The 14845-nt window shown below is 42.9% G+C and overlaps 1 protein-coding gene across 1 annotated transcript in view; it reads left to right on the forward strand.

Moving 5' to 3' along the window:
• The window catches only part of KCNK12 (potassium two pore domain channel subfamily K member 12), a 598786-nt gene that overhangs the window by 11462 nt on the left and 572479 nt on the right, over positions 1-14845 (forward strand). Inside the window, exon 4 of the mRNA XM_086925895.1 lies at positions 4102-4430. Within this exon, the coding sequence (XP_086782021.1) occupies positions 4102-4430 (329 nt within the window). The remainder of the gene's footprint in view (positions 1-4101; positions 4431-14845) is intronic.

A 14845-nucleotide genomic window follows, 5' to 3' on the forward strand; every position in this document is an offset into this window, starting at 1 on the left:
TGAAACTCCTGGTTGAACTTTAAGAGAGGTTGCACAACATGTCCCTGGACATATTGCTTGTAATATGCCTATTATACCCAATTTGTGTAGAAATATTCAACGTAAAAAGCAGGCAAGTAACACTCACACAGTTACTCCTCAAACTTTTGCAGACATAAATATTACTCATGAACGTACTCAATCTTTCTCTAATGAACCTTTCTTACTCTATGACAACCAAAACCCTCTTATAAGTATTCTAATATTTAGCACTCCCCGCAACCTTTTTAAATTAGAGAATACTGGTAGGGGGGGGGGGGGTAGGATGAACAGTGATGGAAGCTGTAGTGGTGGGGGGAAGGTGGGTGGATAGAAACGATGTGCACTGATGGTTATGCTGTGGTTGAAACATGCACATGGTGTGATAATGGAGGTACACGATGGTGGAAGGTAGGTACACATGTGCTGTATTCTTATACTGGTTAGAGACTGGCTTCAAGTTGAGAACTTACCTTTGCTTATAAATATGTTCATAGTTCTGCCCCACCCCTTTCATTGCCTTTTTAAGCCTTAAATTAAGATTTGTGTATGGATCAGTACCCTGAGGAAGTTGAACAGCTACTTAACCGTAGAGCACCGAAACGAACTTTGACATTAGAAAATGGTCTGAAGGACATAATGCATTGGAGTATTGATCATAAAGTGATCTGATGGCCAAAAAGCATTGTAGTATTAACATGGTATTCATAAGAGGGTGTTGAGCACACATAAATCTGTGATGTCATGTTTTTAAATGATATTAAATAATGTAAGGTTGGAAAATTATAATATATTTCCAAAAATTGTATGAAAACCATTGCCTGTGTCTATCTCTATGCACTGACCCTGATGATGTGTTTTTTAAATGGTTGAATGTAGTGACTAAAGTTTAATGCAGGTGAGAGAGTGAGTTTTAAGGTGGCTTTTCTGGAGTGGGTAGCAGTTGCCAATAATTATTATTCTGTGAATGTTTTTGGTACAGAAATGACATTTTTTGAATGTTCTTATACGAAGGATTGTTATATATAGAAAACATACTATTTGATTTTTTGACTAATAGAAATATGTAATTATGGGATTCATTCTGTTTCGCTTGGTTCTCCTTTAGCTACTTTTGACTCATGATTCAAACTTATTAGCGTACTAATAAAGTAAGTGATTAGTGGGTTTTTTCTAATCGTTTTTATGGTTACCCCTATTCTGCATCCCGTCTCGTTGTTTCCAGGGGGCTGTTGTTGTTGTTCCACTTCCTAGTTTAGTGTTTACCGCACCTGGTATTGATCGGATGCAATAAGGTCCAAGCCTTTCACTAGCATCAAAACAGCATGCTTTCCCTCAAAAACTCAGAATCTCTACAATTTATCCAGGTAGGAGAAAAATATCAAGTGCGATAAATACCACCAACCCTTCTAGCCCGGCTATAGCAATGAGGGTCACAGTCACAGGTGAGATTATACCTTTGTCCATAACGGATTAGTTCTTTTTAATTCCACTAATCTCAGTTTGGGAAAGATGGGTTGAGTAGTCCTAAAGTTCTAGCCCTCCTCAGAATATTGTGGAACAATTTGAAGGAATGTGTGGAACCCCAGTTCTTTGGTTTTCTAATGCAAATTGTACCTTTCTTCCCAGGAGCACACTCATGCAGAGTGATTTTGTAAAATTTGAAAAGTGATTTGATTTATTTTGGTTCTGGTGCCATCATTAGTAAGGGGGCAGAATCGTGTGGCAAATAACTCTTATGTTGACTGTCAAATTTTGCTGAATATGCATACATCTGCTAGCTTTTCAGTTTTTGAATAAGCCAAGTTACCGCTGAATGTTTGTGCAATACTGCTAGGTATTATACACACCAAAGAACATAAACCTATTTTGAACTGTACTTGTACCAGCCATATATGTATTTTCTAATATTATTGCATGCATTCTCAAATATATCCTTAAAATTGATCCATTGCCTACATTTTCGCCCTGAATTTTTGACCTTACGTTTTACAGTCATTGTCCAGAATGTACCTCAATGCTAGGTGGGCAGTCAGTGTCCCGGCAAGGGTTCCACGGACCCAAGTGCAAGGAAGGCAGTTGGGTACCATTACTGCTGGGTGTCTACGAAAATACAACAATAAACAAGGCTCACTGGGCTCCTAAGGCCTCTGGGCCCGGAGCCACAGCACCTGCTGCACCATTGGTATCTCCGCCCTTGCGGTCACCCTCGCTGGCACTGGTAGTGCAGCGAAGAACATAGGGCGGTGCTCTCCCCGCTCTGAGCCTGGAGACACTTCTAGGGCGCTGTTCGCGGTGCTGAACGTGTCTCCTCTGTGGAGCACATGGGCGGCGCTGCCTCCTCCCACGTCGCTGCAGCGACTGCCTGCAGGATCGTGTGCCCATACTGCCTTGCCTTCCCTCTAGCCCAGAACTCCCCTCGCCCCCACCCTGTCCTTCGGCAGCGACGGGAGTGTCACGGGCCCCCAGAGCCTATTTCGAAATTATCCGCTCACTATGTGCGCTGTCCCTGTTCGCCGTTCGGCGCATCAATGCAATTTCCCATCAACTTTTTGACAAAGGGTCTCCTGCAGCAGGACATCGGATGCGCCTGAGAATGGATTAGGAAACAGGTACATGGCACACTTAACACTTCTGGAATATGGGTCGACAAAAGCGCGCTACCTATTGATAGTCGACAGTATAGTACTGCATAATGTGCATGGTGCGGATGCGCAAAGTCCAGAGTACAGAGCTTCGCTGTACTATTTCAAACAATTATATCGGTATTTATGTTCCATGGGTAAAGCGATTTATCTGCTTGGGTGGTGAAGGGCGCATGAGTGGGGTGGGGGTTGGTGCGCTAGGGTGGACGTTGTGGCTGGAGGACTAGCCTGATAGCGGGGGAGGGGCAGGCACGTTTATTGGTGGGTTGTAGTTCTTAGTGGGATTGATTGGGACAAATAGATGGATGAATACATAAAATAGGATGGATGGATGGATGGATGAATGTTAGATGGGTATATAAATGGATGGGTCTATAGTTGGATGGATTGGATCTAATATTAAATGGATGAATGGATGCATTTATGGATGGATGACTGGACGGATTTATGAATAAGCAAACGGAAGTGACAGAAGAAATATTAGAGTGCCTATGTTAAGGTGGGATGGATGTCCATATGGACAAAAATGCTCGGTATTTTGTTAAATGTTTTTCAACACTTGCTTCTTAAGATCATTTAAACCAAGTTGTGTTTCTTTTTCGTGTGCTGTAGATCACCATTCGACCAAATTAGAGCATATTCGCAGTTACTGCAAATGTGTGTCTTCTTTTTGGACATTAATGCTAGGAAAAGTCAGCCTTTCGATGCTTACATTTGGAATGAAATCTCCAAGTACTCCATGCATGCTGACATATGGATCGGCGCACCGGCATGCCCGCAGTTCGGCATCTGGGGATGGTCTTCCTGTCGTGTAAGCGTTGATAACAGCTGAACAGCTCCGGATACAAACACACAGAGTGTCAGTGCAAGTGCACATCGAAGTGTTCGGTCACCGAACAGTGCCGCAGGATAGCCGAAGATGCAGGCTGTGTTGAGGCTGAGCACAGAGTGCGGGAGACCGTCGCGAGGGAGCAACAAACCCGTCTGTTGATGAATCCGAGGGGGGTGATGAGAAGCGGACTCTGGGGGTGGCGCAGGTCAGCATGGGGCCAGGCGCAAACGGCGAGACAGGCGCTGCACCACTTGGGTGTGAGCGCTGAGAGGCCGGCCGCGCAGCCCCGACTGGACCTGGCAGTCTCTCTCTTCGTCCTGTACGAGGACAGCTGGGATTGCGGAAGCGCACGCGAGGGAACCCTCGCTCCCCGGGGGAACCGACCGGAGCACACCTGTGTGCAGCGCAGGGTGCAGATCCATCCGCTGCCTGCACAACCCTCACGCCGCACTTCTTGCTTCCGGGAAGCAGTACCTGCAGCGCTGGGGCTCTCGTTTTAAAGGCGAGCCAGTGACCCGCCCGGTCCTCCAATGCCACTCCCCCCGGCGCGGAGCTGTCCGCTGTCCCCCGAAGCGCTGGTGCTGAACTTTGGATGATGTCTTTCAGGAGGTCGAGACAGTGCTGCTGCTTACTGCCGCTGAACGAGGACAACGGGCGCTTCCTGCTGCTGGCCCTCCTCATCGTGCTCTACCTGCTGGTGGGGGCCACCGTCTTCTCCACTATCGAGAGCCCCTCGGAGGCCACAGCGCAGGGCCGTTGGCGCAGGACCCTGGACAACTTCAGCCGGAGCTTCAACGTCAGCTCGGGGGAGCTGCGCGCCTTCCTGCGGGAGTACGAGGTAGCCATGGCGGCCGGCATCAGGGTGGACGCGCTGCGGCCGCGATGGGACTTCACCGGGGCCCTCTACTTCGTGGGGACTGTCGTGTCCACCATTGGTAAGGTCTCATTTATTATTCGCGGTGTTCACAATCATGTGGAGTTGATTGTTTTGGGGGTATGTATGCTTCTCGAGAGCACATGTGATAGTAAGAGTATTTTAAAGTATTTAACTGGGACTCAGCTTGGCTTCAGATACTCTGTAGGCGTACTGTCAGCAGAGAGGCCGGCCCGCTAGGGTTTCCACGTGTGTTACGTAACGCGGATTTTTTTTCAAACATCTGCTTCATGAAACACCCCTTTCTCTCTGTCCCTCTCGCTCGCTCTTCATTTGCCTTTCTCTCCATAACTCGTTCCCCTCCTCACAGACCTCCCTCTCTCTCCTTGTTCACTTTCTATTTTTACCCCGCTGTTATTTTTTTGTGTTATTTTTCGTCCTGCAACCTCACTCTGTCGATTTTTCAAAACCCCTTCAGCCCTATCTGTTTCTGTTTCTTTCATTTTCAAACTCTATCTATCTATCTATCTATCTATCTATCTATCTATCTATCTATCTATCTATCTATCTATCTATCTATCTATCTATCTATCTATCTATCTATTCCGGTTTAACCAAAAGCTCTTCACTCACTTTCTCACAGCTACGCTTTGATTATCGCTGACGCAAAGCTTACCGTGGCTTCCACTTGTGAAATGTTTTAAAATACAGTAACGTGCATGTAATTTACATGAACGGACAAGCTGATGATATTAAACGTATATGAGAATGTGCATGCATATGTGTCTATACTGGTATCTAATATATATTGTCAGTGATTAAAGACCAAGATTATCGAACTAATAGGCTTCTTCGTGCCACATGTGTCAAGTTGTTATGGTGACGGAGGTTTGAAGTTTACTCGGGCAACCAATGGGAATGCATCACATTTTCAAACATGTCACTGTGTTAAGGGTGTGCGATGTTTCTGCTGCTTCACACTTTCCGGAAAGAAGTTTCAAGGTGTTTGGTGGTTTAGTCAGCATCCTTCTATAAATAGCTATCTGCATTCTGCATGTCGAAAGCTTTGCGGAGCGTGCTGCCTCGAGCCTCGGGTTCAGAGTGAAGTTGCCTGGTGTGCACTGCAGGTGAGAGATGGGTCCGCCAGGCGCTGGTCTCTGCTGGGTCAGTCGGATTCTGCTCACAAAGTAACTCTCCCAGCTCATGTGCTATGTTCATGGAGGTCTTCGCATTGCGGTTGATAACGTAGACACCGCAAAGACAGTCTAATGCCCATTGGCTGTGAATGCAGCAGACATAGGGGTGTCACACGATCTGACTTGCGATGTTGTATCTAAGCAGCCTCTTGTGTGGGGCAGTGCAACGGAGTTTCATTGTGTGGGTTTAAGACATGCCAACAAACGAAATGGCGTATCTTATCGCATTTCATCGCAGAGACCTGGCCTTTCAAAGAAAGCAACATGAAATATAAATGCATCAGCCGTTGCCTCGCGCCTGCTGTTATTGCAGGCTGCACGTGCACTCACACACCAGTCACGGGTGAGTATAGTTTCCCGTCACCTCAGTACACACGAAGCCTTCCTTCAGCCTCAGACAGCAGTAAAGTGCTCACTGTCCCCCCTGACGTTTTGTTCTGTCACATCTTAAAAAAAACATTAGCTTGGGGCACGCGGCATGCACCCCTCTCTGCTGGCTATTCTTTGCTCGGGACCTGCCCCGTTTTTAGGTGACTGCTGTAAAGTGTGCATCTTTTCCACATTTGGACTGTGGAAGCCGAGGAGCACGCAGCCTTGCTTTGGAATCCGATGCTCGTGCTTACGTACGGGTGCACGCGGCTTTTGCAGAGAAGCAGAGCATCTTTTGGCGCATTGCTAGACGCAGGAGTCACACTGCACCCGCCTCGCGCGGCCCGTCTCTCCTTTGTGCGCGAGCAGCTGCTCTGTCAGACGTGCTTCAGACGCACAGGCGTCCTAGACTGGGCCTTTCTGGACAGGTGTTGTTTTATTCCAGAATGTTAGTGCTAGCCACCGGTCTGGAGCTTGAACCTCCAGTGTGGCAGTGGTCCTTCCTCTGACGGTGCAAGGGCATGGGAACCACACTTTACCTTGCAGTAAGAATATGGATCCCAAGAAAGGGAGGCCACATATCTCACGCAGGATCACATGATTCAATTCAATTCGAAATCTTTATTCGAATTTTTTACAAATTCATAAAAGCAGTACAGACAATCCTAATTCAAATTACATTTTACAATAATTAAAACATCAGTGTAAAAGTCTCAGATTTACTAAGGGTTCTCCATTGTTTTACGAACATGGGTAATAACTCTTAGAAAAGTGCTTGTGCGGAATATTAACTCTTCATTTTTCAAAGTCAACAACATCAAATTTGATTCCTCTAAAGAAAGTGGTCTGTGCTTTTTAAAATACGGTGCTAAAAAACCATTTAAAACATTTTTGATAAAATTTACAAAAGAAAAAGAAATGTAAATCAGTTTGCGCACACACGTCATCACATTGGCACAAATTGTTTTCGGATTTTAAAAAGGTATGGCCTAATGGAAAACATAACAAAAATCTCACAGTCCCTGCCCTAAGGCGGACAAGCAAAGATCTTTCCCACTTTGTCATTGGAAGCGTAAGATACAAAGGGATTGGTTGCATGTACAGGTCTTTGTTCACATAAGCCTGGATTGTAGGTTTAATTAATTCTCTTGCTGATCTTTCTTTTTTATAAAGTGCGTACAGTGCAAATTTTAAGTCGTTTTTGTCTTTGGGGTTAATTTTACTTGGGTCAAGGAAAAGGTGTCCTTTGCCTACACTGCTCAGTTTTTTAAACACACCAGAGAGCCAGGGGATAAGCATCCCTTTATCACAGAGGAGGCAGTCTCTTATAATGTCCTGAGTTAGGCCAGCCATGTTGTTCTTCCAAATGGCAAGCCAGAACATTGCCGGTCTGGAGGCGATAAAATCTGATATGTAATGCAAATTTAGTTCGCTGTGGCAAATGTATACCGAGGAGGAAATAGGTGCTCCAAGGATTTTTCTGCAGGAGCGGTTTTCCTCTGTCTGGATGCTCGGTGTTTTTCCCAGACCCCAGATTTCTGCCCCATAAGTGGCTACTGGTACACATTGAGATTTAAAAAATTTTAAAATAGCTTTTATAGCATCTACTTTCCTAGGCCGTGGGAGACTAAGAATGGAGTTAATGGATTTTGAGAACTTGCTCGTGGCTTGGGCTAAGTGTCCACTCCACGAGCCGCTCGCAGCAAAAACTATACCTAAATAAGGGAAGGTGCTTATAGAATAAAGTTTATCATCACCAATTGAAATAGCACTCAATTGTCTCTTACCTGGGCCACAGGACATAATAAAAGATTTTTTTAAATTTACTTTAAGATCAAGTTTTTCCATATATTGCGCAAAGTCTTTTACCAAGCTACACAGGGCATTTGGGGTTAGACCCATGAGAACCGCATCATCTGCGTAAAGCAGAGTCGGTAGCAGTCTCCCCCTTATTTTCGGGACATCTGTAGTTATCGTTTTTAAGGATTTATTTAGTCCATTTATATAAATGATGAATAACAGGGGTGCTAAAACACACCCCTGCCTAACTCCTCTTTCAATTTTTATGGGTTCTGACACTTCCCCCCCATCCCGATCCTTACTTGTGCCCTTGTGTCAGTGTACAAATATGCAAGAAAGTGAACAAGTGATTCATCCAGACCATATTCTAAAAGAATCGTCCATAATTTAGACCTATTTACTAGGTCAAATGCGGACGATAAATCCATAAAAGCTAAGTAGATTGGTGCAGACCGAGCGATAGTGTATTTACCAATTACCAAATTTAAATTAAGGCACTGCTCGGTTGTTCCAACCCCGCTCCTAAAACCCATTTGGCAAGAGTCTAAAATCCCTGTATCGTCTACCCATTCATTAATTCTGTTGTATAATACTCTTCCTAAAATTTTAAGAGTATTATCTAGGAGAGAGATGGGTCTATAGTTCATTGGATCTGTTCTCTCTCCTTTCTTATATATAGGCACTATTATGCTAGTAGACCATGTGTCGGGTATAGGCACCATAGGTAAGCTGTTAAATACATTTGTCAAGATGGGTGCCCAAAGTTCTGGTTTCCATTTAATAATGTCAATTGGAAGACCATCAGGCCCAGGGGCTTTATTGCAGAGGCTTTGTTTAATACCGGCAATAACCTCTCCCAGACTAATCTTCAAGGGGCGCAGATCGCCTAACACAAAGTTGTTGTTAACATTTGGTGGTGTTGCATATACCTTGGAGAAATGGTTTTCCCACTGGTCACTGGAAATGGTGCAGCTTAATGCTGGTGTTTGTGAACCCATATTACGCAAGTTTTTTACAGAGGCCCAAAATATTGTACCCTTTTTACCAGAAGCTGAGTCTGATAATTCCTCCCAGCGTTCTGACAAAATGGTTCCCTTACGTTTCCCTATTTCTGCTTTATCCCTCTTTCTTGCCCCCCTGACCTTAATTTGACATCTAGGCTTAGCGTTCAGTGCCTTGCGTAAGGCCCTATTTGCGGCTGAGCAGTTTTTATCGAACCACTTGGGGTCCGTATTGGTTTTACGATTGGGGACAGTTAAAATTGTTTTTATAACTAAGCACATATTAGTAAAATCTGAGATCACCCTTTGGTGATTCCAATTATCTATATTGCATGAATCTATTAAATGTTGGTGTTTAGTGGTGAGTTGGTTAGTTATACTACCGCTATCCACCTTCCTCCATTTCAATCTTGAATTATTTGTGATGGCGGTTATGTCTCTTGCCCCCATAGTAGTTTTAAATACCGGTGGGGGTCCCAATCTAATACTTGCGACCAATGCGTTATGATCTCCGGATGCAGTCTCAATGACCTTGGCCATCGTAAGACTGGCAATAACTTCGGATGACATAAAAAATATAATCAATAGTCGAGGAATGGTCTCTACCTCGAAATGTGGGGACATAATCGTTATTAGGAGTTGGACTTTCATCCATGATGTTAGTTAGCATATGCTCACGGATAAGCAGGTTCAATTCTTGCCCCCTTTTGTCATTACAGGTATTTACCCCTGGTCGGGCTAAATTAGAAATTTTTGCATTAAAATCCCAGCTAGAATAATCCCTTTATTTGTAATGTTTTCTAGGGGTTCAGTTAAGTTACTCAGGGTTTTAGATAATTCAGTAAAGTTGATATTTGGGATTGAGTGAAAATCATTATTATAAAAATTAATAATATAAAAAGGGAGCTTTCTTTTATATTCAATAATCTGAATATTAGGGCTTTTGGTTGGTATTACCTTAATATTCCCGCCTGCAGTGACCCTAATGCCAATTAACAATCCGCCCATCGGTCTACCAAAGACAGATTAAGTCGCAATTACACTGTTACAATGGAAGCCCTCGATGTGCAGGTTACTCGTGGCCCATGTTTCCTGGAACATAATTATATCTATATTGGAGATAATCTCTAACCAGTTTAGATCAGACAATCTACGCTCCAGGCCGGCCATATTCCAACTGAGGATCGATAGATCAGAATTAAACTTAGTTGGTGTGTTAAGTGTATTGGTACTGACATCTAATATAATTTCAGTCAATACAGTCCTTTCTGCCGCGGTTTTCCTTGCAGATGGCAAGCTATCTATGCCCTGGCTGCTACTTATTGCTGGTGTTGTTATTTTCAGTGTTTCATTATTTATCCTCCTGGGAGAGGGATTGGGAATCTGATTGTCATTGGGTTGCTGATTGTTTATACTATTATGGTTACTATAGCCTCCCAGTTTTTTGTATGGATTGATGGTTGGTATCAGTCAGTCAACCATCTCTAAACAGCTATATCTATTATGGGTCTGAAGCCCCATGAAATTGTCCATGGGGCCTACATCTCTAGCCATATTCCCTCCCCAATTACCAATATTCCCTCCCCAACTTCCCCATTCTTCAACCCAATCTTGGTAACCCGGATCACATGATATTTTCTTTGGAGAAGGGGGGTTGCTGCACTGTGGATATTACTTATGCTGATACATTACAGTGTGTTGTTACTTAGCAGGTGTTATTCCTGTATGATTAAGTTACTGCGCCCTTCACAATGTTTCAATTAGCAGGGTTGTCGGAGGGGAGCTTTAGATTTTTTAACAATCGTGCAGGGATATCTTGTTAAATACAACCCATGAGATGAAGGGCATTGGGAGCCCAAGGAACAGCGGAAATGGAGAAGAGTGCGTATTGTTAGGGGCACTGAAAACTCAATATTTTGCTTCAAAACAGACACGAAAGTGTGTGCGTTTTTGCCTGTATGGGTGTGTGTGTGTGTGTGTGTGTGTATGTAAAACGCCAAAGTGAAGTCTGGCAAATTCACCAAGTGCCAGGGGCAGAGGAAGTGACATCCTATGCCATTTTACCTTTACCTGCACTCACACACACTTGCATGCTTACACATACAAAAATATTCACACATACATGTACTCTCTCACTTAAACTCACTCTCATCTGCAAGAACACATACAACATATATTTAAAGTATGTTTTGCTGCCCTTAGCTGCCAGGGAGGGACATATTCCAGCTATTTGTAATCCATTCTTTATTACAGTAATAGTGCATATAAGGTATTATTCACCGTTACCGTAATAAAAAATTGACAGAAAACAAAGAAAGTGGAGCCACAACCGACGCCCAAAAAATGAGCTCCCCTTGTATTCTTGGCACCGAATTTCCCACCTATGAGGCCAGGGGTTGCAAAGGCACCTCCAGAGGCCACAAGGGGCAATCCAGGGTCGCAGCTGCGAGCCCTGGTGACCTCTAACTGGCATCAATGCATTCTCAGTGCACTCAGTGTTTCACTTTGCCCCCCTCCATCTTTGCCCAGCCCTATTGGACCTAGTCCTTGATGGCTTCCCATCTGCTATACTCTTTCAAGCTGGCTTCCCTTTCTAGCCCCGCCCCCATGACTTCATAACCCCTTTGCATCACTGCCCAGTCTCCCATTCCTTTCTGGCTCCCAAATGTCCTCTGGCTTTCGTTTGTGCCCCTTGTTTCTCCGCTCCCATTTTCTGCACCCCTTGCTTCTAATTGTGCCACAAATTCTTGTCTAGGCCTCCCGGATGACTGGCTACTGGCTCCCTGTTCAACCATGACTGACACTTGAAGTGCTTTTCCAATCACACACCCTCAAGTTTCCTGCCTTCACAATTTTCCTTTTTGCATTCCTACACTGTCCATTCCTATCAGACATGTTCCTTGCAGGCTCCTTGTTCTCCACCTGTGTTGAAAATGCCCTCCTGCTACATCACCTCAGGTCTCTGCGCTCCATTTTTTCATCTGCTTCTGGTCTTTCCCTGGCACTATTGAACCTCCTTTTGTGTTTTTTTTTCGTCCTCTATTCTTGGACCAGTCATCTTTCAGCCCATCTCCTTTCCTCTGCCCTCAGAATTTTCCTATGCCTCTCACCTGTGTCTGGCCTTATCGGGCTTGCTCATTCCAGACATCCCTTTTCTGCCTCCCCTTGTGTTGCCCTTCTTTTATTCCTTCCTAGGTCTCCTGTCATCTATCTGACATAACATCTCCACCTTTACCTGGGTCTGTTGGGGTAGCTTCTTGAGGTGTTCACATATTGCCTAGCCATATCAATTGCTGTTTAAGCACACCAGTGTGAACAAGGTCTAGCTGGTCTCTATATGACTAGTATCACAACAGCAACACCAGGCCAGTCCTCAAATTGCTTTTCCTTGCCTTGAACTCTGCACCCACTTTAGATCCAGTCCTTGGGTGTTCCCTTGAAGCCCCTATTTTACACCAACTTTCATAATGTACCTCCCATCACCCCCCGCTCCGATTCCCTTCACCCATGCTCATTCTTCACCTCTTTGCTTGGACCAACTACTCACACTCCTTGTGTGATTACCGATTTCCTGTGCTCATTTCAGCCATGTGCCTATCCCTGATGGGGGTTGAGGGCAGCCTGCATGGGCCATGCCTCTCCAATCCTGGGCAATCCCTTCGATTAACCCAGCAGGTAACATTAAGTAATGGGTGGAGAATAACCATGTGACTGTCATATGGCATGAACATTGCTGTTCCAGGCATCATTCAGAGCACCCTTGCTCAGGTACCCTTCAGAAATGGTCATCCGAAGTAAAGAGCAACCCTTTGTAGTTTAGACTGCAGCAGTCAGGCTGTAAGGGTAGTCCTGAAGCCATTACCTTGACACAGTAGTGGATGGCATAATAAGTGCTGCAGTCCATGGGTGACATTTAACTTTCCATGCCACTGGTGCAGTTTCGACACTATATACTATGGCCTTATAGGAGAATTAAACATGCGAATCAGGCATTAGCCAATTTCTACATGTTTTAGGGGTCATAGCACATACACTGGAAACTGGGCAGTAGTGCCTCAGAGTGCAGCGTCTAAAAGTCAACAATAAAATGCAGCAAAAAATGAGGGTGGCCACATAAAAAGGGAAATTTTCTGACATATACCCATTAGAAGAATTCAAAATAGAGGCCAAGAAGTTCTAACCAATACCAATTCTTCAACATTTAAGCCTACGTTGGCAGCTATTTGACGCATATTAGCAAAGTCTTTGGAATAATAAATCACATGATAAAATTATAAGACATAATGCATAGTAAATATTTGTTTTTTTAGATATTAAATAGTGCAGTGCAATAGATATGACAACAAACTAAAAATGAGGAGTTACAGAGCAGCATGAAGTGACATGATGAAATACCAATTATATAGTCAACAAAGGTAACACTTATCCTATTAACACTACTCATAATAAAACAATTATGTTGATTATAAAGAGTCAATAAAAGTACTAATTGGGAAAGGGATAGTAAGACAAGTGAACTAGAAATTAAAAAATGGATTGGTGAGGTACAAAAAGAAACTTAAATAGGTAGCCAAAAGACGCATGGTGTTTGTGCAGTCACAGGTGTACATGCAATAACACGAAGGTCAACACACTGAATAAGAAGTTTGCCAAAAAGTTTCAGTATATACTTGTGCACCAAAACAAAAAAGTTATAAAATACAACCAGGTAATGTGTGAGAGGAAATATGTGTGTGTGATCAAAGTTACAAAACAATTATGTGCATGAAAGCTTCAAACATAACAATTAAATTACCAATACATTGAGCAGGAAATTGAAAATGAGTCGATTGCATCAACATTAATATAATTAATCTGCAAAGGTGACAGTCAAAACCTTTTGTGATATGAAAAGATCTATGCTACTCCATGAACTTAACATTTACATCTGTTGTAAGATTATTCCGAAAAAAAGGAGAAACGTTACTTTTAGGGGAAATTTCATAATTAATTTTCTTTGCTTAAGCCATATTATATAAAATGTGCTGATTGGTATTGCGTGTTTAGTATGCAATTATTGCTCATGGTAACCACCTCTCCACTCAGATTCCATGTTACGGTTTCAAAAATGTAATTTTTTATTTTTATCACTAAGATGTTCCTTACTGAGGTAAACTGCGTTAGGCTACTTCACATTAACATTTGTTATTTCGCTAATGTGGCCTTCAAAACATGTCATTGATGCTCTTTAGGTCCAAACCATGTATTATTTATGCACACATAGGCATTTCGAATAATAAAAATCAGGGTATTACTGTTTATTAAAATATGAATGCTGCATGTCCAACCATCAAATTGGTACCAAATGTATTATTTTTATCCATGGAGTAGGGTCAACAGATTCATGTTCCACATTTGTAAAATCCTATAGGCTTGGGTGTAGAGATAGTCACAGTTGGTCCTGTACCTGCCTGTACAGTAAATTATGGTTGCTAAAAACAACTTTATGTAAATATTTGGCTTTCCTTAAAGAGACTGATACTTTTGATGAAGTACGTTCAGCTATGTCTTGGTCTAAATTTAGTAAATGTTAGAGTTTGTGCCCAATGGCAAATACGTTTCTACTCCCATATTGTATCTAGTAATACGATTGACTAGTGCATCATTGTCAAGGATGTAATATATTTCTTATTTTGTAATAGAGTAGCCTTATTTATAGCATTGCTCTTCGTAATCACATTCCCTAGGTTAATTGATTTGTAATCTTCAGCCAGAAAGCACTGTTCTATACAAATCATAAATTCATCATATTTTTGATGTTCACGGTGAATTCAGCTTTCACTAAGGAATGGTCGCTATGTAATATTTTGATTCTATTTGAGTGTGTGTCCAAATTGAGCTTGTAGGATATTGTTGGCAGCTGTGGCCTTTTGGCAAAGTTTAGTTTGAAGTGATTGAGCTTCAACATCTACATTTACATTAAAGATAAACCATTTTGGATTTTCTGTATTCCATTGTGAGTAAAAAGGCATGATATTGGATACATTTATGTGTATTGTTATTACTTTATCAACTGCAACATTCCAAATTATCACAACACCAAAATGATCACATGTTCATGAAATTGCCAT

Source organism: Lissotriton vulgaris, chromosome 6 (assembly GCF_964263255.1).
Source record: "Lissotriton vulgaris chromosome 6, aLisVul1.2, whole genome shotgun sequence".
In the NCBI taxonomy this organism is placed as follows: domain Eukaryota; kingdom Metazoa; phylum Chordata; class Amphibia; order Caudata; family Salamandridae; genus Lissotriton; species Lissotriton vulgaris.